This window comes from Gouania willdenowi, chromosome 21 (assembly GCF_900634775.1).
Source record: "Gouania willdenowi chromosome 21, fGouWil2.1, whole genome shotgun sequence".
In the NCBI taxonomy this organism is placed as follows: domain Eukaryota; kingdom Metazoa; phylum Chordata; class Actinopteri; order Blenniiformes; family Gobiesocidae; genus Gouania; species Gouania willdenowi.
The window spans coordinates 24,177,435-24,200,084 of NC_041064.1; the positions used below are offsets into that span (position 1 = coordinate 24,177,435).

A 22,650-nucleotide genomic window follows, 5' to 3' on the forward strand; every position below is an offset into this window, starting at 1 on the left:
GGGGGGTGGAGCCACAAGCAGGAATCCCTGAAACACAGACAAGAGTTAACACAAGACTAGACTCAAAATAAACAAAGACACAGAAAAACTAAACTTAACCAACAGAACATGACAGGTAAGTTTAAAGTTTGACCTGAATTATCAGAAATTGCTGCTATGAAATAGTTTTCTTTGTTGTGTTTAAGCTGATTTGCTAAATATTTGAGAGAAAAAAGTCAATTCGGGAGAAGGATTTATGCAAAGGGGAGAAGAAGGTGTATTCTTTTTTTAGTTGGATTGTTCAGTCTCCATACGTCACCTATTCCAAGATCATCCATGTAATTCATTAATACTTTAGCAGATCGAGACGGTTTTGTATTTGGGCACTTACTGGATCTGTCTAATGATGTGTTGAGTGTCAGATTGAAGTCACCTCCGATGATTACAGATGAATCTGCAGATAGGTCCGATAGCTCCGAAAAAACTATTCAGGGTCATCGTTATTGGGGGCATAGAGGTTTAGAATTGTGAAACATTTATTATAGATTACCACTTTGATAATAATATATCTACCCTCTGGGTCTATGGTGGAGTTGATTATGTTAAAGAGCAACCTTTTGTTGAAAAGAACCGAGACTCCTCTTCGCCTGGAATTGAAACACAAATTATATATTTTGTTAAAATTTGAGTCTGTCAGAGATTTTTCTTCTGATTTAATTAAGTGAGTTTCTTGAAAGAAAACAATGTCTGCATTTAATCTTGATACATAATCAAATATCTTGATCTTTTTAGCCTGCGAGCAAATGCCACGCACATTCCAAAATGTTACTGTAAACTGAGACATGGAAAGGAGTGTGGTTTAGTCCTCATGAATGTGAGCATAACCAAGAGTCTGTGAGCATTTGTGCACAGCTGTGTCGTGATAGACTTCAATGCAAGAAAGAAAGAGAAGAAATGCTTATCATGCGATACCACCACAGGGTAAAGGGCTGGGTTGAGAAGGTTAGTGAGAAGCACAAACATACAACAACAACCAGTACCAAAAGAATAAAACATGCAACGGGTAGTTATATAAAGCGTAGGAAGGGGAGGGGGTATTGAGTGGATGTGAAAGAAAAAAAAAAAAAAAAGGTTAGGGGTTGGAGAAGAAAGAGGTGACATGGGGGTAGAGAGTGTCCTGTGAAACTGTATGAGCCTATACGTGTTTACCAACATCTGAGCAAGCATACACACACATACATACACACACACTTAGTATATATACACATATCCATGATTTTATTTTATTTATCTTTTGAATTATTTCAATTATTTTATATATATATATATATATATATATATATATATATATATACACATATACATACATATTTAATTATTATTGTTTATATTTCATTTTTTATTTTTTGAATTTTGTTAACATACATATATACATACAGTACACATAGAATACATATATACATATACAAACACACACACACACACACACACACATTTTACTTTTTAAATAGTGCTACCTTAACTACACCATGAGTGGAGAATTATCCTTTCAATATTAACTCATAAATCACCTGTTTTTTTTTTATTTATTTATTTATTTTTTTTAATTTATTTATTTATTTATTTTTTTATATGTTTTATTTTATTTTTCTTAGTAGAGCCAGGGGGTGATGTTAGAATCCCTAAATAGTTGGCCATCAATGTAAAGCTTGTCTACGACCAGTTTGGAATTACGGCCTCTCTGTCGGTTTTCTTTGAAGATAGGATATAAGGTTTTTCGGCGTTCATTTATTTCTCGAGGGAATTGATCATTCATGCCGAATTGCGTACCTTTAAGTTCCCTACCTTTACTTTTAACCTGGATTTTCTGTTGAAAGTGTTCAAATTTGGCAATGATAGGGCGTGGGTGGTTACCTCTGCGTGGACTGAGACGATGGACACGGTGAAAGGTGATGTTTTTCATGGTTTCTGCTGGGATTTTAAGCGCAGACGACATGAAGTTTTTCAGCAGAGCCTCTGGGTCGTCGTTGGGGGTTTCTGGAATACTTGAGAATATTACGTTGTCTCGCATACTGCGAGATTGGATATCCAGGACTGTCTCTTTAAGAAGCTTGTTTTCATTTTTCAGCTCTTTTACCTCCGTGGTCACAGCAGATAAAGCCAAATGGATGTCTTGATTGACTTTCTGTAAGTCCTGAATTTGTTGGTATGCAAATTCCAGGCTGGTTTTCATTTCCTGAAAATCTTGGTGCAGCAAGTCGACCACACCCAGCCTCTTATTGATGGATTTTAGAACCTCGGTGTGGGATTCTGCCTCCAGATCTGACGTGTCTGTTGAGGTTGATTCGTTTTTTTTGGCGTTTAGCGGACTTACCTGATGTGCTCGCGGCTTTCGGTCGGGATTCCATTACGTACTCGGCGTAATATCAGTCGATGAAGTCTTCGAGGTCCTCCACTCTGGCTGGTGAGAGGGCGCGTGGTCGGCTCTCGTTTGTGGCGTGGATTTAACGGTAAGAAGTGTTAATATGTGCAAATAAACAAAGTTGGTATGCTAGTCAAGGCAGCGAGCCGCCATGTTGAATTTTTACAGACTGTCACGTGACTCTCAGAACATCTCGCGTGACTTACCGTGTCTCTCGCGTCTACCGTGTCTCTCGCCTCTACCGTTTTTTGTTTTTTAAGAAATGCATACCATTTTGCACAAAATGCTAAAATTTTCAGTGTTTGACTTTTATAGAGTAGCTAAAACCAACTGCATTTTTTGTCATTTTCATTTTAACATGATTTTAAGAATAAAAGTATTAAAATTGATTTTGTGTTTGAAAGAATTTGTCTAATTTTCACCAACATGTAATATAAACTCCTCACAGTACTAAAAGACAATAAAACTAACAAACATTTACAACACACAGCCAGGGGGCCTCATGCAGTCCTTGGTCTGATCTAAATGACAGTAAAATACACAAAACAAGGACAAAAACATACACAACAGGTATATACACACATACAATATATTACACAAAAATATAATAAACAAATATGAAAATTAAATACATGAAAATTATAGAAAAACACACAAAAGAGCAAAATATACAAAAACAAATAATAAAACTATGCACAAATATAATACACAAATCTAAAAAATAAAATACACAACAATAATTGAAAAAAATCTACAATAAATGAATAAAAAAATATGCACACACAAAAAAACCCAAAAATGACTGAAAACACACAAACAACAAAATCACAGAATGAAAAATATACAAAAATAAAAATAGAGAAAACTTGTAAAACACATACTGTATATACCTATAAAAGCTGTGATGACCCCAAGTGTGTGGGGTTGCAGGTGTGTTTGTCTCTGTGTTGTTGTCTTTTTTCTTGTTTTCACAGAGCTAACGACCCTATTGGACTCAGGTGTGCTTGAAAGGCGTGGCCTAACCATTAAAATCACCTGAGGACTCACCCTCCAGCTCTCTTTAGCTCCCTGCTTGGCCTGGCTCTGATTGATTGTGGCAGGATTGTTGTTTGTTGCCCCAATATTTTGAGGAATAAACACAAATGCAGACATTTATCTACCTCTTGTTGTTATATTCCTGTTATGGTCCTGAGCCAATCTGTGACAAAGCAAGAAAGGTCTGTGCGTGTGCATACATTATTTTATATATTATATACATACATTTTATTTTTGATACTGCCTTGGTTATTTCAAATGCAATACTTGTGTGTATTTCTAGCCTTTTGGGTCATTTTTTTTTTTTTTTTTGAACTAACCAGAGTTTCTTCTCATGGTTTTTGATCAATACGTCCAGGTCATTTGAGGACCTTAAGCAAAATCACTATATGGGGCCCATAAGTGGCACAATTATTATTTTTTTTTTTTTGGTAAAACAAAAACATTTTGGAAAGTACACAACTATATTTTATTTGTCATTCCTGTTTATTGAAACTTACACGAGGTGGTTCCAAACCTCAATTTAAACTAAAAACACAAAAGAATCTGAATTCCTGCTTTTATTTTTTGTAACATGCAATCATTTCATGTCAAAAGTCAAGTAAAATATAGTAAAGTGCTTTTAAATTCAAGTAAAGCAAACAGAAAACACAGGTAAACACTCCAAATGTATATTAACAAACAAACACAAAATTTGTTTTGTGCATACAAAGTCAAACCAATCTACTATTTACAGTCATTAAAAACAAATTGTAATTATGCAAAAAAGTAAACAAGTCAATTAATTAAAATAAATGACACACAAATATATAATACTGTGAAGTAGTACACCCCAAACAGTAAACATTATGACATAGGGGTCATTATTCACTATATTTAGTTTTTGTGTTTCAGAATTTTACATTCTTTTGGTGCATACATAGTTGGACACTTAACCAAAGGTATTGTAGAGCTGCAATACCCATTACATTAACAATAAACATACTGGTAAAAGCTTCTTCAAAAAACAGTGCAAACAATGTTTTTAAACAAAAAATGTCAAAATAAAGCAAAGATTGAAAAATATAATAAAATGGATATAAATATGGTGCAATATTTGTTCAATGCTTTGGTTAGGTTCTTCAGGATTTTATCTTTCTTGCTTTCTGAGATGAAAAGTCATTTATGACATCATTGTAAGTTATCTCTTTTCCTACCTGATGGTTAATACTTATTATTGCTAAACCTGTGAGGTGTTCTTGTCCCATTGCTGGTCACATTTAAAAGTAAAATAAACATGACCAAGGGGTAAAACTGGGAAACTCAGAAGCTTCAGTAATTAACAAGCCTACAACATGAAAAACGTGAAAGATATTAGTTATTTCATAATAGATATTCCATTTTAAACAGTGTACTGTATTTACGTCAAATATATGTTTCATCCAGCAGATGGCGCTAGGAACCCAGTGGTCGGTTGGCATGCAGCATATCTAGCAGTGAAGAAGAGATGCTATGCTAGCAGACGGAGCTAATAATAAAATGTCACTTTTAAAGATATTCACATAATATTACAGATATTCTTTCGGTGCTAAAGCGGTAAGGAATCATTTATGAACATGTTTAAGAGTATTAGGTGATTGTAATTACAAACAAATGCATGGCTGGATAGATTACTGGAAATGTGCCCTGCAGTTGATGCGCGCATCAACACTGGCACCCATGTCACTAAGAACATTTAAGGAAGAGACAAAAGACTAGATCTTCATCGGTAAAGATGAAAGCGCAGAACATGAAAGGAGGAGGTAAAAAAGAACACACTACCTTGGGAGAAAAGGATTAAAGCGCACAGAACAACTGTGACTGGTTAGAAGCAGCAGACAGGAGAGAGCAGGAAACAGTTTTGGGACACAATCTCAGGCTTCATCATCCTTTAGCTGGCCACCTTTAATGAGTGTGTCTAGTGTTTAAAAGACCAAAACACCCACTGATTTTGATTTGATTTGATTTTGATTCATTCATTCAAAGGAACATTATTGATTATGTTTCCCATATTTAAGAGACAGCCCCCAAGCCATTCTGAATTGGTAAATATCATGTTACTGCCATCTTTTGACACAAAGGACAATTAACATCTCATCCCATGTTTAATGATTGTTATTCTAGCATTACAAGACAAGCTGCTTCAGTTTATTTATTTTTTTTCAACTTCTCAATCTTAATTTTAACTTTCCTGTAAGGCTGATGTATAGTGTGTAATTATCAGCGTTCTGCTTCTGTTTTAGCTGCTAATGTGTGTGCTGAGGATTATGAAGGCCCTAAACTGTATATTTAGATAAAGTGTGGCCCCTCTGCTCTCTCTTGGTTTCAGATTCGGAGGCTAAACGCCGTGAGTGGAACACGAAAGAGGGAATTTGAGGAGGTGGAAGCCTCCTCCTCCCCGTGTTCCTCCGTGCGGGAGTCTGATGATGAGGTATCCTTCAGCGAGAGCGTCAACCCGTCCACCTCAGGCCCATTTATCCGTGAGTGTCTGAGTCTATAGTGTGGCAACGTCAACTATTGACAGCAAGAGAACTGTGTCATGATTTCTTAAGGAAAACAAATCCAAAATACATGGTAAAAATGGAATAAGTGGAATAAGTTTGCTTCAACTAAGTGAGCAACAAATGCTTGTTTGGTGAAATTCTAATCTGCATTTTTTTATATAAAGAGTCCTAATGCAAAAGCAGATAACTCCGTTAGATGATACGGGTGAAACAGACCGCAAATTGTGATTTAGTTTTAGTATAGTCTGTTGACCAAAATACAATGTAGTTTTAGTCCAAATTTAGGGTAACACTTAACTTGATGTTTTATAAATAAGGCTGACATTACAATGTCATTATCTCTCATTAGCATGAATAAGGCTGTTGTTATTTGTCGTTCACTAAATTATGACACCTTTGGAGCTATGTTGGCATTTTTTGTGTTAGGTGGAGGATCTAGTGGGGTTAGGTAGGGTTAAGGTTAGGGGATAGCGTCAAAATAATGACATCATAATGTCAGCCTTATGTATAAAACTTCAAGTAAAGTGTTATCAAATGTAGTCATCAGGACTATGATTTCAGTTATAGTTTTAGTAAACTAAATGACATTAAGATTTTAGTCTATTAAATCTGTTACAGATACTGTATAGTCGACTAATATATAGAGGATAAGAGTTTATGTATTTTTTAAAGATTCAATTATCATCGATCAAACTGATATGAGATGGAATAAATGTTTGTAAACACACACAGACAGATTTGATGTGATCAATACATGAGACCACATGATCAAGTGAGTTTTGATTACATTTCAATCCATAAAATCTAATCATATTTTAGCACATTGCATTGTGGGATGTGGAGTCTTGTAAATGGATGCATACAGATTTTTAGTGGGGTTTCTTGTTTTTCTTCACCAGACAAGAAGGACAGGGATTGCTTGGATTTTTTTGTTTGAGTTTGTTCCCTGTATTCCTACGTGATATCAGAATACTCCGCGACTCCATATCCCACAATGCAACGCATGAAAATGTCAACAAACGTGTGTTTAGGGTCGAAATAAAAACAAACTTTCAAGAGACAATTTCTACCCTTTTCCATTTATTTTTATAGTAGACGATGTTTGATTCATTGATTTATGAGGTACTCACAATGATTTTATCTAATAACACATTTTTGGGGGTAACAGCTTTAAGTTAATCGAGACATTTAATTAACAGTGACCTAATGCTTCCTTTGCTTTGCAGCTGACTCCATTCTGAAGAAGGAGAAGCCCCGGAGGACGAGGAAGGTGCATTTCGAGAATGTGACTGTTTACTACTTTAAACGGCGGCAGGGATTCACCAGTGTTCCCAGTGAGGGCGGTAGCACGCTTGGCATGTCTGACAGGCACAGCTGGATCAGACAGTACTCACTGGATGAGTTTGCCCTGGAGCAGGAGCGGATCCACAAAGAAATGCTGCGAGAGCATTTGAAGGAAGAAAAACTCAAATCAATCAAACTCAAGGTAAAGGTTAGCTTTCTATGAACAGTTTGATTTATAAAAAATAGAAATAATATTGTTGAGACATGCTGGCAGGTTAAAGCCCTCTACTGCATTGAGTTAGAGAGTACTTGAACAACGTTTTGTCTGGTTTTCAGTTGACTAAGAATGGTACAGTGGAGTCAGAGGAGGCCAACATGCTCACAGTAAAACGACATCTCTGATGATGAGATTGATGTGGACAACACAGAGGTGGACGAATACTTCTTCCTGCCAATGCTGACCACCAAAAAGCGGTGCACGCTGCTGCGCTCGTCTGGAGTGAGGATAGACATGAAAGAGAAATATGAACTTCAGGCCATTCGTATGTCCAGACAGCACTGTGGCTGTGATTGTATACTGTTCTGTTACCCGGAGACGTGTGCGTGCAGCGCTGCAGGCATCCCGTGCCAAGTGAGTCCTCCTCAACTTTTAGAGCATGTGTGAAACTCAAGTTTTGGGTAGGCAAATCCGGCCCTTTAGAGCATCCAATTTGGCCCGCAAGAGACAGTAAAAATGACAGAAAACATGAATTATTGTGTAAATTACCAAATAATCTAGTTGTAGATTACTGAAATTCACCAATTTAATGAAACTCTACAATATTTTTAGGCACTTCCAGTGTTTTTTTGTTTTTATCACATGAATGCAGTCATTTTTAATTGCAAATTGTGATAAGAACTTCTCACAAACAATTCCACATAATTCCTCTAAATCAGTGGTTCTCAATTTTTTTCTCTCAAGTACCTCCTTTTTTATTTTTAAATTCATGTACCCTCTTTCTCTGACTACAATATTTTACTTAGAATACAATGAAAAACAACTTAATGGGATCAACAAGTGATGAACATTATAAAGAATCCTATTGTCAATAAGTGGAATGAAACAGTATTTATTGCCTCCTGAATTGATTTATTTCTATAGTTTTATTGTTTCCAGTCATCCCCTGCCTGGTGTGGGACAAATTTTCCAATATTTCATACCCCGTGTAGTGCCATCACGTACCCCCATTTGAGAAACTGCTCTATATTACACATAAATGCGTCCCTGTTTTAAAGGAACGATCACATAAACTGAATGGATGTTAAGTGTGGTTGTTATATTCTGAATATTTTTGCTTCTTTAGGTGACTCACACGTCTCTGTGCGACTGCACTAAAGAGGGCTGCAGTAACTCAGCTGGAAGGGTAGATTTCAATCACGACCAGGCCCAAAACCACTTTTTGGACACCATCATGAAGCTTGAACTGGAGAAGAGCCGTGAGCAGCAGCAACCCACCCCAACCAACGGTTTCCACAGTGAGACCAGTGACTTGGGGCCTCCAAACCTGTTCACCCAGTCCCAGCACACATTGGAGTATTCCCTGTCTGACACCGTTCCACAGACGACCAGCATGCACCTCCATGCTGCAGAGGAGATGGAGGAGCCGCTGGATGATGATGAGGAAAAAGATGAAGATAATGAGGATGAAGATGAGGAGGATGAGGAGGAAAGTTGCTTCATGTTAGACTGCAGCTCACTCAGTTTTCAGTGTTTGGCTTTTAAAGAGTAGATAAAGCCAACTGCATTTTTGTTTTCATTTTTGCATGATTTTAAGATTAAAAGTTTAATAATGGATTTTGTTTTTGAAAGAACTTGTTTAATTTTCACCAACGTTGTAATACAGTTTTTCTCAGTCGCTTTGCTTTTCTCACATCACTATTAACATTTGCGCAGCATTTAGTGCATTTCTCAAAACAATTAGTGTAAACTGCAAAACCTAGTGGATAACCTGCAAAGCATGTCACTTGCTCAAAATGGATAGTCCATTCCTCAAAAGCAAGTCTTCATGTCAATGAAACTGCCATTGTCATCAAAATGAGAAGTCTTGACACCATCGTTTATGAACAAGTTAGTTAAATGACTTTGTCATGTTTTCATTATGACAGTTTATTCTCAGTGTTTTCCAATCGGTGACACTGCAGTACACGCTTTATCAAGAGAGAGAGAGAGACATGTAACCACTTCTCATGTGTATCATAAAACTAGAGTATACATAGAAGACACGTTTTACCTATACATACTGTTGACAGATCTCCTTCACTCTTTCACTATTCCATTCAAATGGCACTTTGTACAATTGTTTCATGCACATTTCATTCATTTTTAGCACTTTGTCATTTGTTGCATTTGACATGGATTCAATATTGCCAAATACATTGTTGTCCTCTATGACAGCGCTCTGCATTTCTTTCAACCTTATTGCATTGTTTGCAATCACCATTGAAAAAATGGCTTCCTCTTGCTGTGAGGTAAAACCTCTGTGAGGTTGTCTTTCAATCCTATGTGGTGCAGAGTAAAATTACAGTAATGCACAGTAAACATGAGATATTACGAGATGTTGGATTACTGTCCAATACTATACATACCTGATCTCCCTACAAAATGTTTGAATGATTGAATTCACAGTGGTTCTTCCAACATTTGGTTGCAGCCTCTGACCAGCCTCAGCCATTGTGAGGCCGTGATTGACAGCATGGTCCACAACTGTAGCCTGAGTTTCATTAAGAATCTGCCAATATATTTAGCCTCTTCTCCCTCTTCCCCTGTTTTGTCCCCTTCCCTTTCCTCCCCTAGCTTGTCATTGGTTACAACTATACTTCACACACCACCTCGTGAGTGAAAGCTGAAGTTCACCTGAGCGTAATTGTTCAATTTAGGAGACATTTCCAGAAAAAATTATGAAGAAAGGTATAAAATTGGCTTGATAGACTTTGATAAATAGTTCAACAATTGTGTATGTAATGAAATGAAGACTATTAGTTTTTATTGGGAACGACAATTCAACATCCATAAGTATAGTTCATTTTGATGGACATAACATAAGCAAACAATAATGTTATAAAACAGCAGATAATTGTATTAAAGCAGCTGATACATGTCCAAAAGCATTTGCAGGAAGGAGAAATTGCTACTATGATGTACACAAATGACTAAATGTAGTGGAGGTTGAACTAATAGTTACTGTATGAGAATTTTCATTTGATCTGAGAAAAGCACCAAAGCGACTGAAAAAAATTGTATTAACTCCTCACAGTACTAAAAGACATTAATACAAACATTTACAACACGCAACCACGGGACCACATGCTGTCATTGGTCTAATCTAAATTACAGTAAAATACACAAAACAAGAACTTACATGTATGTGTATATACACATACAATATAATGCACAAAATATATTACACAAATATGATAATAAAATACACAAAAAATATAGAAAAATACACAAAAAATATAGAAAAATACACAAAACAAGAGCAAGATATACAAAAGCAAAAAATATAAACATAAAAAGTATGCACAAATATAATACACATATGTAAAAAATAATTGAAAAAAATACAATAAATAAATAAAAATATGCACACACAAAACACAAAATGACTGAAAAAACGCAAAACAACAAAATCACAGAATGAAAAATATACGAAAATAAAAAAAAAAAAAAAAGAAAAATTGTGTGTGTGTGTGGGTGTGGACGGCACATTCATGTTTACCCAAATTTGAAACCTATTCAGCTTTTGACCTCAGTGTGAGGGGGCGCTAGCACGCCAATCTGTTTATTTACATCCTCTAATAATCAGTAGATGAAGACCCTCCTCCAGTCCACAAAAGAAGGTCAGTATTGCAGTGTCTGTTCCACCTGAAACTTTTTTAACTTCCACATGGCCCCATGGTATGTATCCATTATTTTGGAATTATTTGGTGTTGCAAAATGTTTGTTTTTCATGGTACTTCCAGGGCCAATTCCCCCAACCCCCCCACACACGCAAAACACGGCCTCACCACACATAAGGTATTTATAATAAAAATATACTAAACGAGTAAAATCAAACAAAAAACTAAACAATATTTCTACAAAAAGTACACAAAACGACAACAGAAATGCACATATAATACAAAATGACTCCAAAATATTATTGATTTTACATGACAGAAAAATACACCAAACAACAACAAAGATATGAAAATAACTTAAAATACACAAAACTAAATATTTATATAAAAAATGCACAAAATGACATTAGAAATGCACAAAACTACACTAAAAAAGATACAAAAATACACAAAATGACTCCAGAATCACACTACAATGGCAACAAAAAACTATACTTTTACTATATACTATACTATACTAAATAATGCACAAAGACAACAGAAAGATGCAAAAATACACAAATTGACTCCAAAAAACATACATTACAGAAAAATACACCAAACGTGAAAAAACAAAAAAAACAAACAAACATTTATCATCCGCATGTCCCATAGAATTGAACCAGGGAAATTGCACACACTATTTTACTTTGCACCTGCAAATATAACACAATAGAGTATGTAGACCTCATTGTACATCCAACCTTCAAACACATACTAATTTGGCCAAAATTGATAACTCCTCTTAAGCCCCCACGACTACATACTTCTGACGTGTATGTATGTGTAAAGCGAATTTCTCCCCGAAGCGGTGTCTGTTCGACCTGTTGTGTGTGCGTGCATTATTTTAGACTGATTTGGTGTCGCAAAAACGGTTATTTTCTTTTTATTTAGAGATTACGGCTCTCAATTTTGATCGTTCGCGGCACTTCCGGTTCTGGTTTTAGGACGTCACGTCACTGTGTTGCAGTGTCTTTGCAGGTTTAAAGGAAAAGGCCAATATTAAAAACATTTTTGTACTGCAAAAAGTTATTTAAATTAATATTTCATGGTTATTTAAAATGATTCCTGTGACCCCAAACTTCCTTTAAATCACGGTTAAGGAGTTCATTTCCTCCTGTGGTATGCTATCGTCAGCGTCTCAAACATTTGACTAGAGCTCTCTGAATAGATCATTTGAAACCGTCAGCCAATGGTGAGTCTTTTGCTGACAAGTTTTCGATTCTTTAAACCATATAAATGCTGTTGCATTATTGAACTCAACCCGTTCAATACTCTATTTGGAAAACTCTGCGTATTGCCTGTGGGGCCGCGCATGGAAGCTAAGCTCTGACCACTCGGTCCAAAGGTAAACAATGATTTTTGTTAAAAAAAAAGACAGCCGAATTGTAGATAATACTTTAACTTACTTACTCACTCATGGTGTTTGGAGCGTTATTTTTGTTTTGAGCAGTTTTGTTACTTTTCTGATATGTGCTACAATGGCTATGGAGTTTGGTCATCATTGACATATTGATGTGAACGCAGCTGCGTTTTGAATGAATGAATATTGGGCAATTATTTAAAGACTTGAGTCTTATTCTGCTTGAGTAGTTTGATATTCAAAAGGTGTGCTTTGACTTTAACTTTGATTCTGACTGTGAATATGAACATGATACTGGGGTGCTAGGTTATGGTGTCTTGGTTACTATTGTAATTTTGATTTATTAATGACAATTAATTAAATAATTTCTTAATGTATTTGTATTTAGCATGTATGTTTATGCATACATTGATTTTATCTTTAATACTGACTTGGTTATTTCAAATGCAATACTTATGTGTATTTTTGGCCTTTTAGGTCAGTTTTTTTTTGTACTAACTTTGGAGTTTCTTCTAATTGATTTTGATCCATACATCTCAACCACTATGGTGAGCTACATCAACGAACTGGTAGGACAAAGTCTGTCACCTATAGAGATGTCCCGATACAACTTTTTCACTTCCGATACGATATTGATATTGCAGCCTTCAATATTGGCACGAATCATACATACTTTGATGACTTATTTTGTAGTGTGGAATGTTAGAAAAGGCTTGATCAAGTGATGTTACTCAAACAAAGAACAATAGTCAGCAACAGTAGAGATGAGAAAAACTGACCCATTTATTATTATCCAATTGGTTACTTAAATTTTAATCTTCAACATATTATCTACAGTATTCTATGGGGTGTCCTGATCCGATATTAATATCGAAGATTTTAGATGCAGTCCGATGAAATCCGATATTCGTTTTCTCGCTGATATCGGACCATTATCCGATATCAATATTGGATCGGGACACCTCTAGTCACCTACCGCTGTGGACAAACCTTTCTTTGGATTATAAGGACAGGAACTGAAGGCTTGAACTGAACTGAGCATTTGGGTGATTGTGGGTAATCCATATTTTTGTCTTTGGAATAGTGTATTGTTTGTAATAGTTGTTCTTTTTGTAAATATTTCTGTTAATACTCACACTCAAACTGCACTACTGCCTGATGTATTCATTCACAATCCAAGCTCCTTTAAAGGGCCCATGTTACGCTAAATCAACTGTTCTGTGTTTTAAACATCATAAAAGTGCTATATGGGCTTTATTCTCTCAATCGTTAGTTAGATGGTGATTTGCTCCTTTCTTACTGCAGGGTGAGCCCAAACACCTCGTTCCAATTTGATGACGTGTTCCCACGTTGATGACGAATTTGACGCGGCACTGAGCTGGAGAAGCCACGCCTCCAGGAATCTCTCTGCCGTGATTGACATGTAAACAGACACGCCCACAAAGGTGAGCATTTCAGCGTCCCTCGCGCAGTGTTATGTATGTATTTTCTAGTCTATGTATGTACCAATGAACGCCCAGCCCCCACGCTCTGTCTCGTGTTTATAAAGCAGCGGGTTAAAACTCTGGGAAATAGGCGAGTTTGGGAAAATAAACCTCAAATACTATGTTTTTGGGGTTCTTAGAACAAATGGAGATGGGTGAAAAATAGCATGACATGGGACCTTTAAAGAACATTCTTCTGGTGCCGCTATTGTAGCCGTAGTCAACCGCCTTGCCCAAATGCGCTACAACAGCATTATAAACGCTGGTATTTTCATCACGTGTTTATAACCTAACGCGCACTTTGGATGTACATGTCGCATGCACATAGAGCCGTTTAGAGAGAGGGAGTTGCGACAATGGAGGTTCGAAATAAACTCAAATAGGAAGTTATTGCTGGGCAATGGCAGCGGCTGTGCACAAAGCGAACAGAGAAAAAATGTTAATTCCTCCACAAACACAGCGTTATAAACGCTGATATTTTCACCACATGTTTATAACCTAATGCGCACCATGGATGTACATGACATGCTTGTGTGTAATTTTTTTTTTTAAATAGAAAAGGTGGGGAAGAATAGACTGTTTTGCAGTGAGGGTGAGATGTGAGGTTGTAGAATATATTGTGCTTATTATGTTGTGTAATCCAGCCAGTATGGTGACAAGTTTGAAGCTTAGCTATAATGGTGGTGGCTGTGAACAGGGGGAATGAGTGAATGGTAGTACCTAAAGCAGGTATTTGGGATTAACGTGTCTAAGGTTAAGCCCAGTATGAGTTTTATTACACATCCCAAGGCGTGCCAGTGCATCGTATACCAGAAAAAAAAAAGAAAAAAAAAACGCTACTGCAAGCCCAGGAACTGCCCTGGGCCCGCAGATGCAGCCAGGCCAGCAGAAAGAGCGGAGGCCAGGGAGCCCCAGGCAACCCCCCAGATGCCCCCAAGATCCCAGGCCGAGAGGCAGCCACCGCCCCCCATACACACATCTGAGGAAGCCCCAAGCAGCCGAGCACCCAGCGCATCCCCCCACCGACCCCAACCCCCAACCCCAAGGCCCCCCGCCAGCATCCAGCCCACCAACACTCACCCACACCCAAGCACTCAACCCCCCGCCCGAGACCCCAGCAGAGGAGCAAAGGCCCCCGCCCAGCAGACGGCCAGAGCCGCGCGGAACGGGCCCAGAGCCAGCAGGGTCCGGACCCCAGGCCAGAAGGACCCAGAACGGAAGCAGCACCGAGAGCAGCGCCCCCAGGGACGACAACCACGCCCATAGTCGCCGAGGACACCAAGGGGATGCTGCAAGCCGCCCCGCTGGCCCCCAGGCGCACCGACCAGGCACCCCAGAGCGCGCCAGATCGCCTCTCCCCCCCCCTGGAACCCAGCCACAACGCAGAGCCCGGCTCACAGGGCGCAGCACAAGCCGGGACCACCCGAGGCCGCACCCGCAGGTATAGTAGGGCGCGGCCCGTACCGCCAGGACCGGCCCAGCCAGCCGGTCAGACCCGCCGGACCCAAAGGGCACCACCGCAGGACAGGGAACCCCCAAGGGCGAGCCCCCAGGCCAGACCTCCGTGGGGAGCACCCCCCCACCCCCCAGCCCAGGAACAGGCCACAACCCAGCAAGACCGCGCAGCCCCAGACGGCACAAAGACAGCTGCCCAGGTCCCGCCCCCCACCGGACAGCGCATGCCACGGGGCAATGCCCCCCCCCCGGCGCAAGAGCGACCGGCGGCGGCCACCACAGGAGAGAGGGACCCCACCGGCACACAACCGATGCGGAGCAGCAGCCCCCAGCCAAAGGCGCAGAACCCACCCACCCGCCAGCCCGCAGATAGCAGGACAGACCTACCAAGTGGCCGATACCGACCTCAACCCCCAGAACAGCTAGAGCCGCCCCCCAGCAAAGAGCACCACCCCGGAGCGCCAAGCAACCCCGCCTCAACCCCGGCGCAGACGCCGGCACCCCCCAGAGCACCCACCCCCCACAGCGGTGCGGCAAGCCGCCCCGGAACCACACGCCGCGAGGCACGCCCCCAAGGCAACCAGGAAACAAGACAAGCGCCAAGCCCCACCCTCAGGGAAGGGGCACCCCCACGCCCCACCAGGCCGGCACCGCCCGGAGAGACCCCGCAAAGGGAGTCCCCAGCAACACCCCTCCACACCCCCTAGAGACCCACCCCCCCGCCACGCCCGACCGCACCCCCCGATCCCCACACGGTAGCCCAGCCATCAACGAACGGGCCGGGCCCCCACCCGACAGGCCCAGATGTGTGAATTTACCCACCACCCTGTTATGGTGCCTCTCCATTCCCCAATAGAGAGGCACTTCCCTATCCCCTGAGTGAATGTATGTGCTTAGTGAATGCATGAAGTGCTATTAAAAAAGGGTGGATGGAGGGGAGCGGTGCTCCCCAACCAGCCTATGTGTATATATGTGTATGTGGTGCAATAGCTCTGGAGGGTGGAAGTGGTGGTCCCACCCTCCGGGGGGTGGTGTGTTGAGATGTAATTAAAATTGGAGGGATTAGTAGGGCAGCCAGAGGTGGGAGTGCCGCCCCCGCGCCACTACTTAGTAGCGCAGGCGGCGGCCCCCTCCACCCTCAGCCCCACCATCCAGCCCCCCAAGGGTTGGGTATGTGAGTGTGGTGCAACAAGTGGGTGAGGGGAGTGAGCGATGTGAAGTGTCCATGTAGGAGGCCTGTCTGGTAGGAGCCCGGCCCGTTCGCACCGCCGGCCACCGGAGAGGGCAGACGGCGCAGACGGGCACACGGCACCGCGGGCCCCAGAGACGCGCCGAGCGGTACAACCGGAGACCCCCGCGGCACCCCCCCGAATCGCGGCGGCCATACGGAGCACGGCGGGACCCCCCCCCCAGGCGGAGCCAGGCACCAGCCACATCCCCCAGCAGTCCAGGAGGCGACCCCCGCCGCCAGCCGGCCCAGAGCGGCCCGCCCCGCCAAAGCAGGCGGCGACCGCGCAGGAGAGAGGCCAGCTCCCACACCAGGGCCAGCACAGGCCCGCACGACACCACGACAGAGCACCCTCCACAGGTGGGCGGCCCCGCCCCCCCCGACGAGAGAGGACGCCACCAACCACCCAAGCAGGTCCACCCCGCCAGCCACGGACCGATAGGTAGGCGAACCCATGCCCCCCCAGCCAGGCACCGCAACCCCACATCAATGTTGCCAGCAGAGCCCCCCCCACCCACGGAGACCACCCCAATCACCCCCGCGCCGACATGAGACACCCCCGACGCCAGCACAGCCCGGAGGACAGCAGCCCCCAGCCAACAGCCCCACCCCGCCCAAGGCAGCGCGGCACCTCGCTGAACCGCAGCCCGTCCCCGGGCAGACGGCGGGAGGGCGCACCCCGAGACGCCAAACCTAGAGACCCACCCCCGGGGCACCCCCGCCCAGACACGGCACCCACGGGGCCCGGCGCCTCCAGCCAGCAGACCAACCACCCCGACGCGGATCTGCGAGGACAGGAGCCACCGGCCGTGCCCCCACACACACCCACCTAGCACGGCCCAGGGGAGGCCCCAGCGTGGGGGAGGCCCCACAGCTCACCCTTCCCTCCCCCCGAAGCCACACAAGCCGGCCCCTGCGGTCCCCCAAGTGAGCCCCCGAGGAGGAGGGGGAGGGGGCGGCCCGGCCCACTGCCCAGCGGCACGCTCAGCGAAGGCGCGCCCCAGGGAACCAGGCCAAGGCGCCCAGACCGGCCGGCGGAGCAACCCACCGCACCACCCCGCCACCCGACAACCCAGGACGCAAGTGCCGCCCCCAAGAGCAGCCGCCCCCAGCGCCACCCCCATCCCGGACCCCCCGTCTTGAAGCCACGAACCCCACCACCCCAGGCCCCCAGACGAGCCAACCCCGAGCCACCCACCCAGCGCAGCAATGCCCGCCCCCCAAGCGAAGGCCACAGCCCCCCCACCAGCACCCCGGGCCGACAGGAGCCCCCCACGCCAAACCCAACGGGAGAGCCGGCGCCGAGCGAAGGCGGAAGAGGGGGGGAGGACGAGACAGGGGGACAGAGAGCAAGAGGAAAGAGTGGCAGAGAGACACGCAGGCTCCCAGCACCAAGGGCCACCCAGATGTGCACGAAGGGGGCAGGAGAGCAACACCCAACCGCCCAGGGACCACAAGAGCACCCGAAAGGGACGCACGCCCCCACAGAGGCACCCAAAACACCCCAGCAACCCACCCAAGCCACCCAGGTCAAGGCCACCCCACAAGCCCATGGAGGTCCAGGAATACAGTTAGATCAGTGTGTTAGTAAAGAGTGGTGCTGGCAGTTGCTTGCAGGCTAGATCATCAGGCTAAAAATAAAAAATCAAGATTCAATGCAATTAGAAATAGAGTGCAACGCTCCTCAAAGCAGGTTATTTTATTTTTTCTGAGAGCAGACATCTTTTCCATGGAAATAAATTCTATGAGGAGATTTCGCCATTGGTTTATGTTTAAGGATTTTTTATCTTTCCAATTCACTAATATTGTTTTTTTTGCTATGGCAAGTGCCGCAAGGATGGATTATGATTGGTTTGCTGGAATATCAAGCATAGTCAGGTCTCCTAACAGACATAGATTTGGAGATAGAGGAATCCTGTAGTCCAAAATGGAGGACGGTTTTTCAGTGATTAGAAACCAAAACTGTTGAATTGGCGAACAAAGCCATACGGCATGTAAATAGGAATCAGCTGTTCCCTGGGTGCACTGAGAGCAGATGTCTGTTGGGGAGAAGCATATACATTTTCTGTTGGGTAATGTGGGATCTGTGGAGGACCTTGTATTGAATTAGCTGAAGATTTGTGTTTTTAGTCATCTTAAAGGTATTGCAACAAATTTCTGTCCAGAAATCGGTGTTCGTGGTGATTGAGAGTTCAGCTTCCCATTTAGCGATTGGTAAGTGATTAGAGTTAGTGTTCAAGAGTGCTCTGTATATTTTTGAGAGTTTTTTTGTTTTTGTTGAGATATTTTTCATATATATGGCCAGTTCTGGAGGTTGCAAGGTGATTAAATCTATTGCCGTATTTTTCTTAATTGTCTCTGTTACTTGTAGGTATTGAAGAAAATTACTTTTATTTATATTAAATGTTTGGGTTGGATTGTTATATGTCCTGAGCTTATCATTTTCAAAGAGGTCTTGGAGATGAATAATTCCGCTATCTTCCCATGTTTTTAGATAGAGCGGTGTTTTTCTGTTTCTAAAGTCAGGGTTGTGCCAGATTGGAGACAGCATGCTAGTTTTTAATTGAACATTTGTAATGTCCAGGGCTTTCCACCACGCAGTCAGGGTGGAGGCAATCAGTGGGTTTTTAAAGCAGTTATGACGTTTGAGGGTCACAGTGATAAAAGGGAGATCAGAGAGTTTAATATGTTTGCAGTCTAGCTGTTCTATTTCTAGCCAGGTGTTGTGGTATTCTTTTGGTTTTAGCCATTCTGTTAAATATAGAATTTGGTTTGCTAGGTAATAATGCGTGAAATTAGGGGCTTCCAACCCTCCCTCGCTTTTATTTTTTTGAAGAGTTGAAAGGCTTATTTTGGGTTTTTTATTCCTTTCATAGAATTTTAGAATTGCAGAATCTAATCTTTGGAACCATTGCGTTGGTGGTTTCAGTGGAATCATAGAGAACAGATAGTTTATTTTAGGTGAGATTTTCATTTTAACTGAGGCTATTCTGCCAAGGAGTGAGATGGGGAGATTGTTCCATCTCCGCAGGTCTTCTGTGACTTTATCCAACAGAGGGTCTAGGTTCAGTTTAATTAATTCATTTAGGTTTGGTGATATATTTAAGCCTAGATATTTAATTATATTTGTGGGGGAGGGGTATTGTGGGTTTTGGGTTGCTGGGTTCCATGAATTTTTCGTTAAAGGAAGGATTGATGATTTTGACCAGTTAATGGAATAGTCTGATAGTTTAGAGAAGCTGTTTATTAGTTTAAATAATTCTTCTAATGAGGATTGGGGTTCTTCCAAATAGAGTAAAATATCATCCGCATAAAGATTAATTTTGTGTTCTGAGATGGATGAGTGGATTCCTTTAATAACAGAGTTCTGACGAACAGCTGCTGCGAGAGGTTCAACAAATAGTGCAAAAAGCAAAGGTGAGAGTGGGCAACCTTGTCTCGTTCCCCTCTGCAGTGTGAAGCTTTGGGATGTTATTTTGTTTGTGGTTACTGAGGCCTTAGGTTTAGAGTATAGGGTGGAGATCCATTGTATGAATGAATCTCCAAAGCCAAATTTGCCAAGGACAGCAAGGAGGAATGACCAGTTGACTCTATCGAATGCTTTTTCTGCGTCTAGTGACAAGATTATTGTTTTCCTTTTAGAGTTCTGTGCCATGTTGATCAAATTAAACAGCCTTCTAACATTGTCCGTGGAGTGTCTATTTTTAATAAATCCTGTCTGGTCTTGGTATATAATTGACTGTACGACTTTCTCTAACCTGGAAGTGAGTGCTTTGGAAATAATTTTTATGTCTGTGTTAATAAGTGAGATGGGACGATAACTTAAGGGTAACATGGGGTTTTTGTCTGGTTTAAGTAGTAATTTAATGTTTGCTGTATTCATGTGACCTCCTACATAACCTTTATTTTTAATCTCTGTTACTACTCTGAAAAAGAGCGGAGCCAGCATTGACCAGAAGTGTTTTAGGAATTCAGCAGGGAACCCATTTTCAGCTTGAGTTACTCCATTGTGACCATATACATTGCATAGTATGAAAAGAGAATTGTCTAGTTTGAATACAGTTATAATCCATCTGCCATTTTTTGCCATGAGTTTCCAAGACATTACCAGTAAATTTATTAAATAAGAGACATTCCTGCTGGGATCACGTGATCCCTCGACTGTGATGCCAGCGTAGTGTCTACCTCTGCCTAGCATAGTCATTTTTTTTTTCAATAATCCGATATTATACAACAAATACTTCAACGTCCATCTCATCATGAGTACTTCCTCAACCAAAGACGCTTGGAAAAGGGAGGCTGAACAGTTGCCTATAAAGAAAAACTAAAGAATCTGCCATCTCGAAGTAAGAACTGGATGCAGCCATTGCTAACGGCATTAAGCTAGCGCTCAAAGATCAACGCGGTGTACTGGATTCAGCTGTTGCCTCCGCCATTAGGGATGCTGTGGATTCGATCATGGTACCAGCTTTACATGACATGCGAACAGAAATACAAAAGACTGCTGAAGCCGTGAATGGCATTACCAATGAAGTCTATTAAGTGAGCAAGTCTGCTAAGAGGACCCAGGACCGAATGGATGCTGTGCAGGCCGCGGCATGGGAATATAGGCGTTTGCTTAGCGAGCTAAAGTCACAGCTTGACCTCCTTACCACAAAGTTGACGAACCTGGAGGACAGGGGGCGAAGGAATAACATAAGGCTGGTCGGCTTACCAGAATCAGTGGAGGGTTCAGATGCAGTTGGCTACCTGAAAAAGAATCTATCTAAATGGATCCCTTCGTTGGATGGCAGTGACATCAATATTGAACGGGCGCATCGGGTGTATGACGGAGGCCAGGCTAATTCCAACAAACCACGAACTCTCATCTTTAGACGGCTTTGTTGGCTTGACAGAGCGGCAATCCTTAACGGAATGTCTTCCCAGTGAAGTATAAATCCAACGAAGCCACCCCGAAAACAACCGACTTCAGCCCAGCAATGACAGCCAGGAGGAAGAGCTGCAGCTCTGTCCTGAAGAAGGCTGTCCTGGAGAGAGTGAAGCGGTCGCCATGGTAACAACCCCAGGCCTATTAACAGTGGCCTAAGCGGATCTCCAGGATGACAGAGAGGGTAACCTGACGGACATGGACGCATGAGTCTTCGAATCTTACCTGACATAAATAAGTTCTTAAAGTTTAAGCAGTTTTTTATTTTTATTTTTTTGGTGAGCGGGTAACATTGGAAATTGTAATATTTAATTGGCAATATTAAATATATATTTTCCAGTCCAGTACTTCTGTTCTTCTAAACGGGCTCTATTGATGGGTTTGCATAAACGTACAATCCAGATTGACTTTGCTGGTTCTAGTATTGTCGAATGTATTTATTTTTTGTGTTTAAATCACTGTGTGACTATCTGGCACAATTTGTTGAGTTTATGTTCTTGCAGACCAACAGTTTTTTTTTTTTTGTACGGTCTGTTAGTTTTTGTGTATAGTTTGTCCCACCCCCTCTTCTTTACAGACATATTTTTACTCTATATTGCAGCAGTATTTGGACAAATATACAGCATTTGGCAGGGCGATTACGCAGTTAAGCTTCATCTTACGTTAGCACTAATACATCTTGGTAGCTGAATAATTTTTGTACTTGTGTATTAAATCTATTATCACTTAATGTGAAAAACTCGTGTTCTTGAGTACTTACACCATTGAAAGACACGTCACTGGAAATGATGGGAAAGGAAGACTTGCTTTTGCCTGTGTTAACAATCTTAATCATAAATTAGCTTTTACATCCATATATTGTCCATATGAGCCTGATAGAGACCTTTTTAATTTCATTGGAAACACACTATTAGAACAAAATGATTGTTCCCTTGTAGTGGGGGGCTATTTGAATGCAGTCCTTAATCCATCTCTTGACGGATCAAATTCAGATGCTACTGCCAATCTATCATCTAACCTGCTGAAAACACTT

At 42.0% G+C, this 22,650-nt stretch overlaps 1 protein-coding gene across 1 annotated transcript in view; it reads left to right on the top strand.

The window, feature by feature from the left end:
- Positions 1-2,412: 2,412 nt before the first annotated feature.
- Positions 2,413-22,650, top strand: part of LOC114455168 (cysteine/serine-rich nuclear protein 3-like) — a 248,537-nt gene continuing 228,299 nt past the window's right edge. The window contains exons 1-3 of the mRNA XM_028436222.1: positions 2,413-2,443; positions 4,998-5,011; positions 5,784-5,934. Coding sequence (XP_028292023.1) covers positions 2,413-2,443; positions 4,998-5,011; positions 5,784-5,934 — 196 coding nt within the window. The remainder of the gene's footprint in view (positions 2,444-4,997; positions 5,012-5,783; positions 5,935-22,650) is intronic.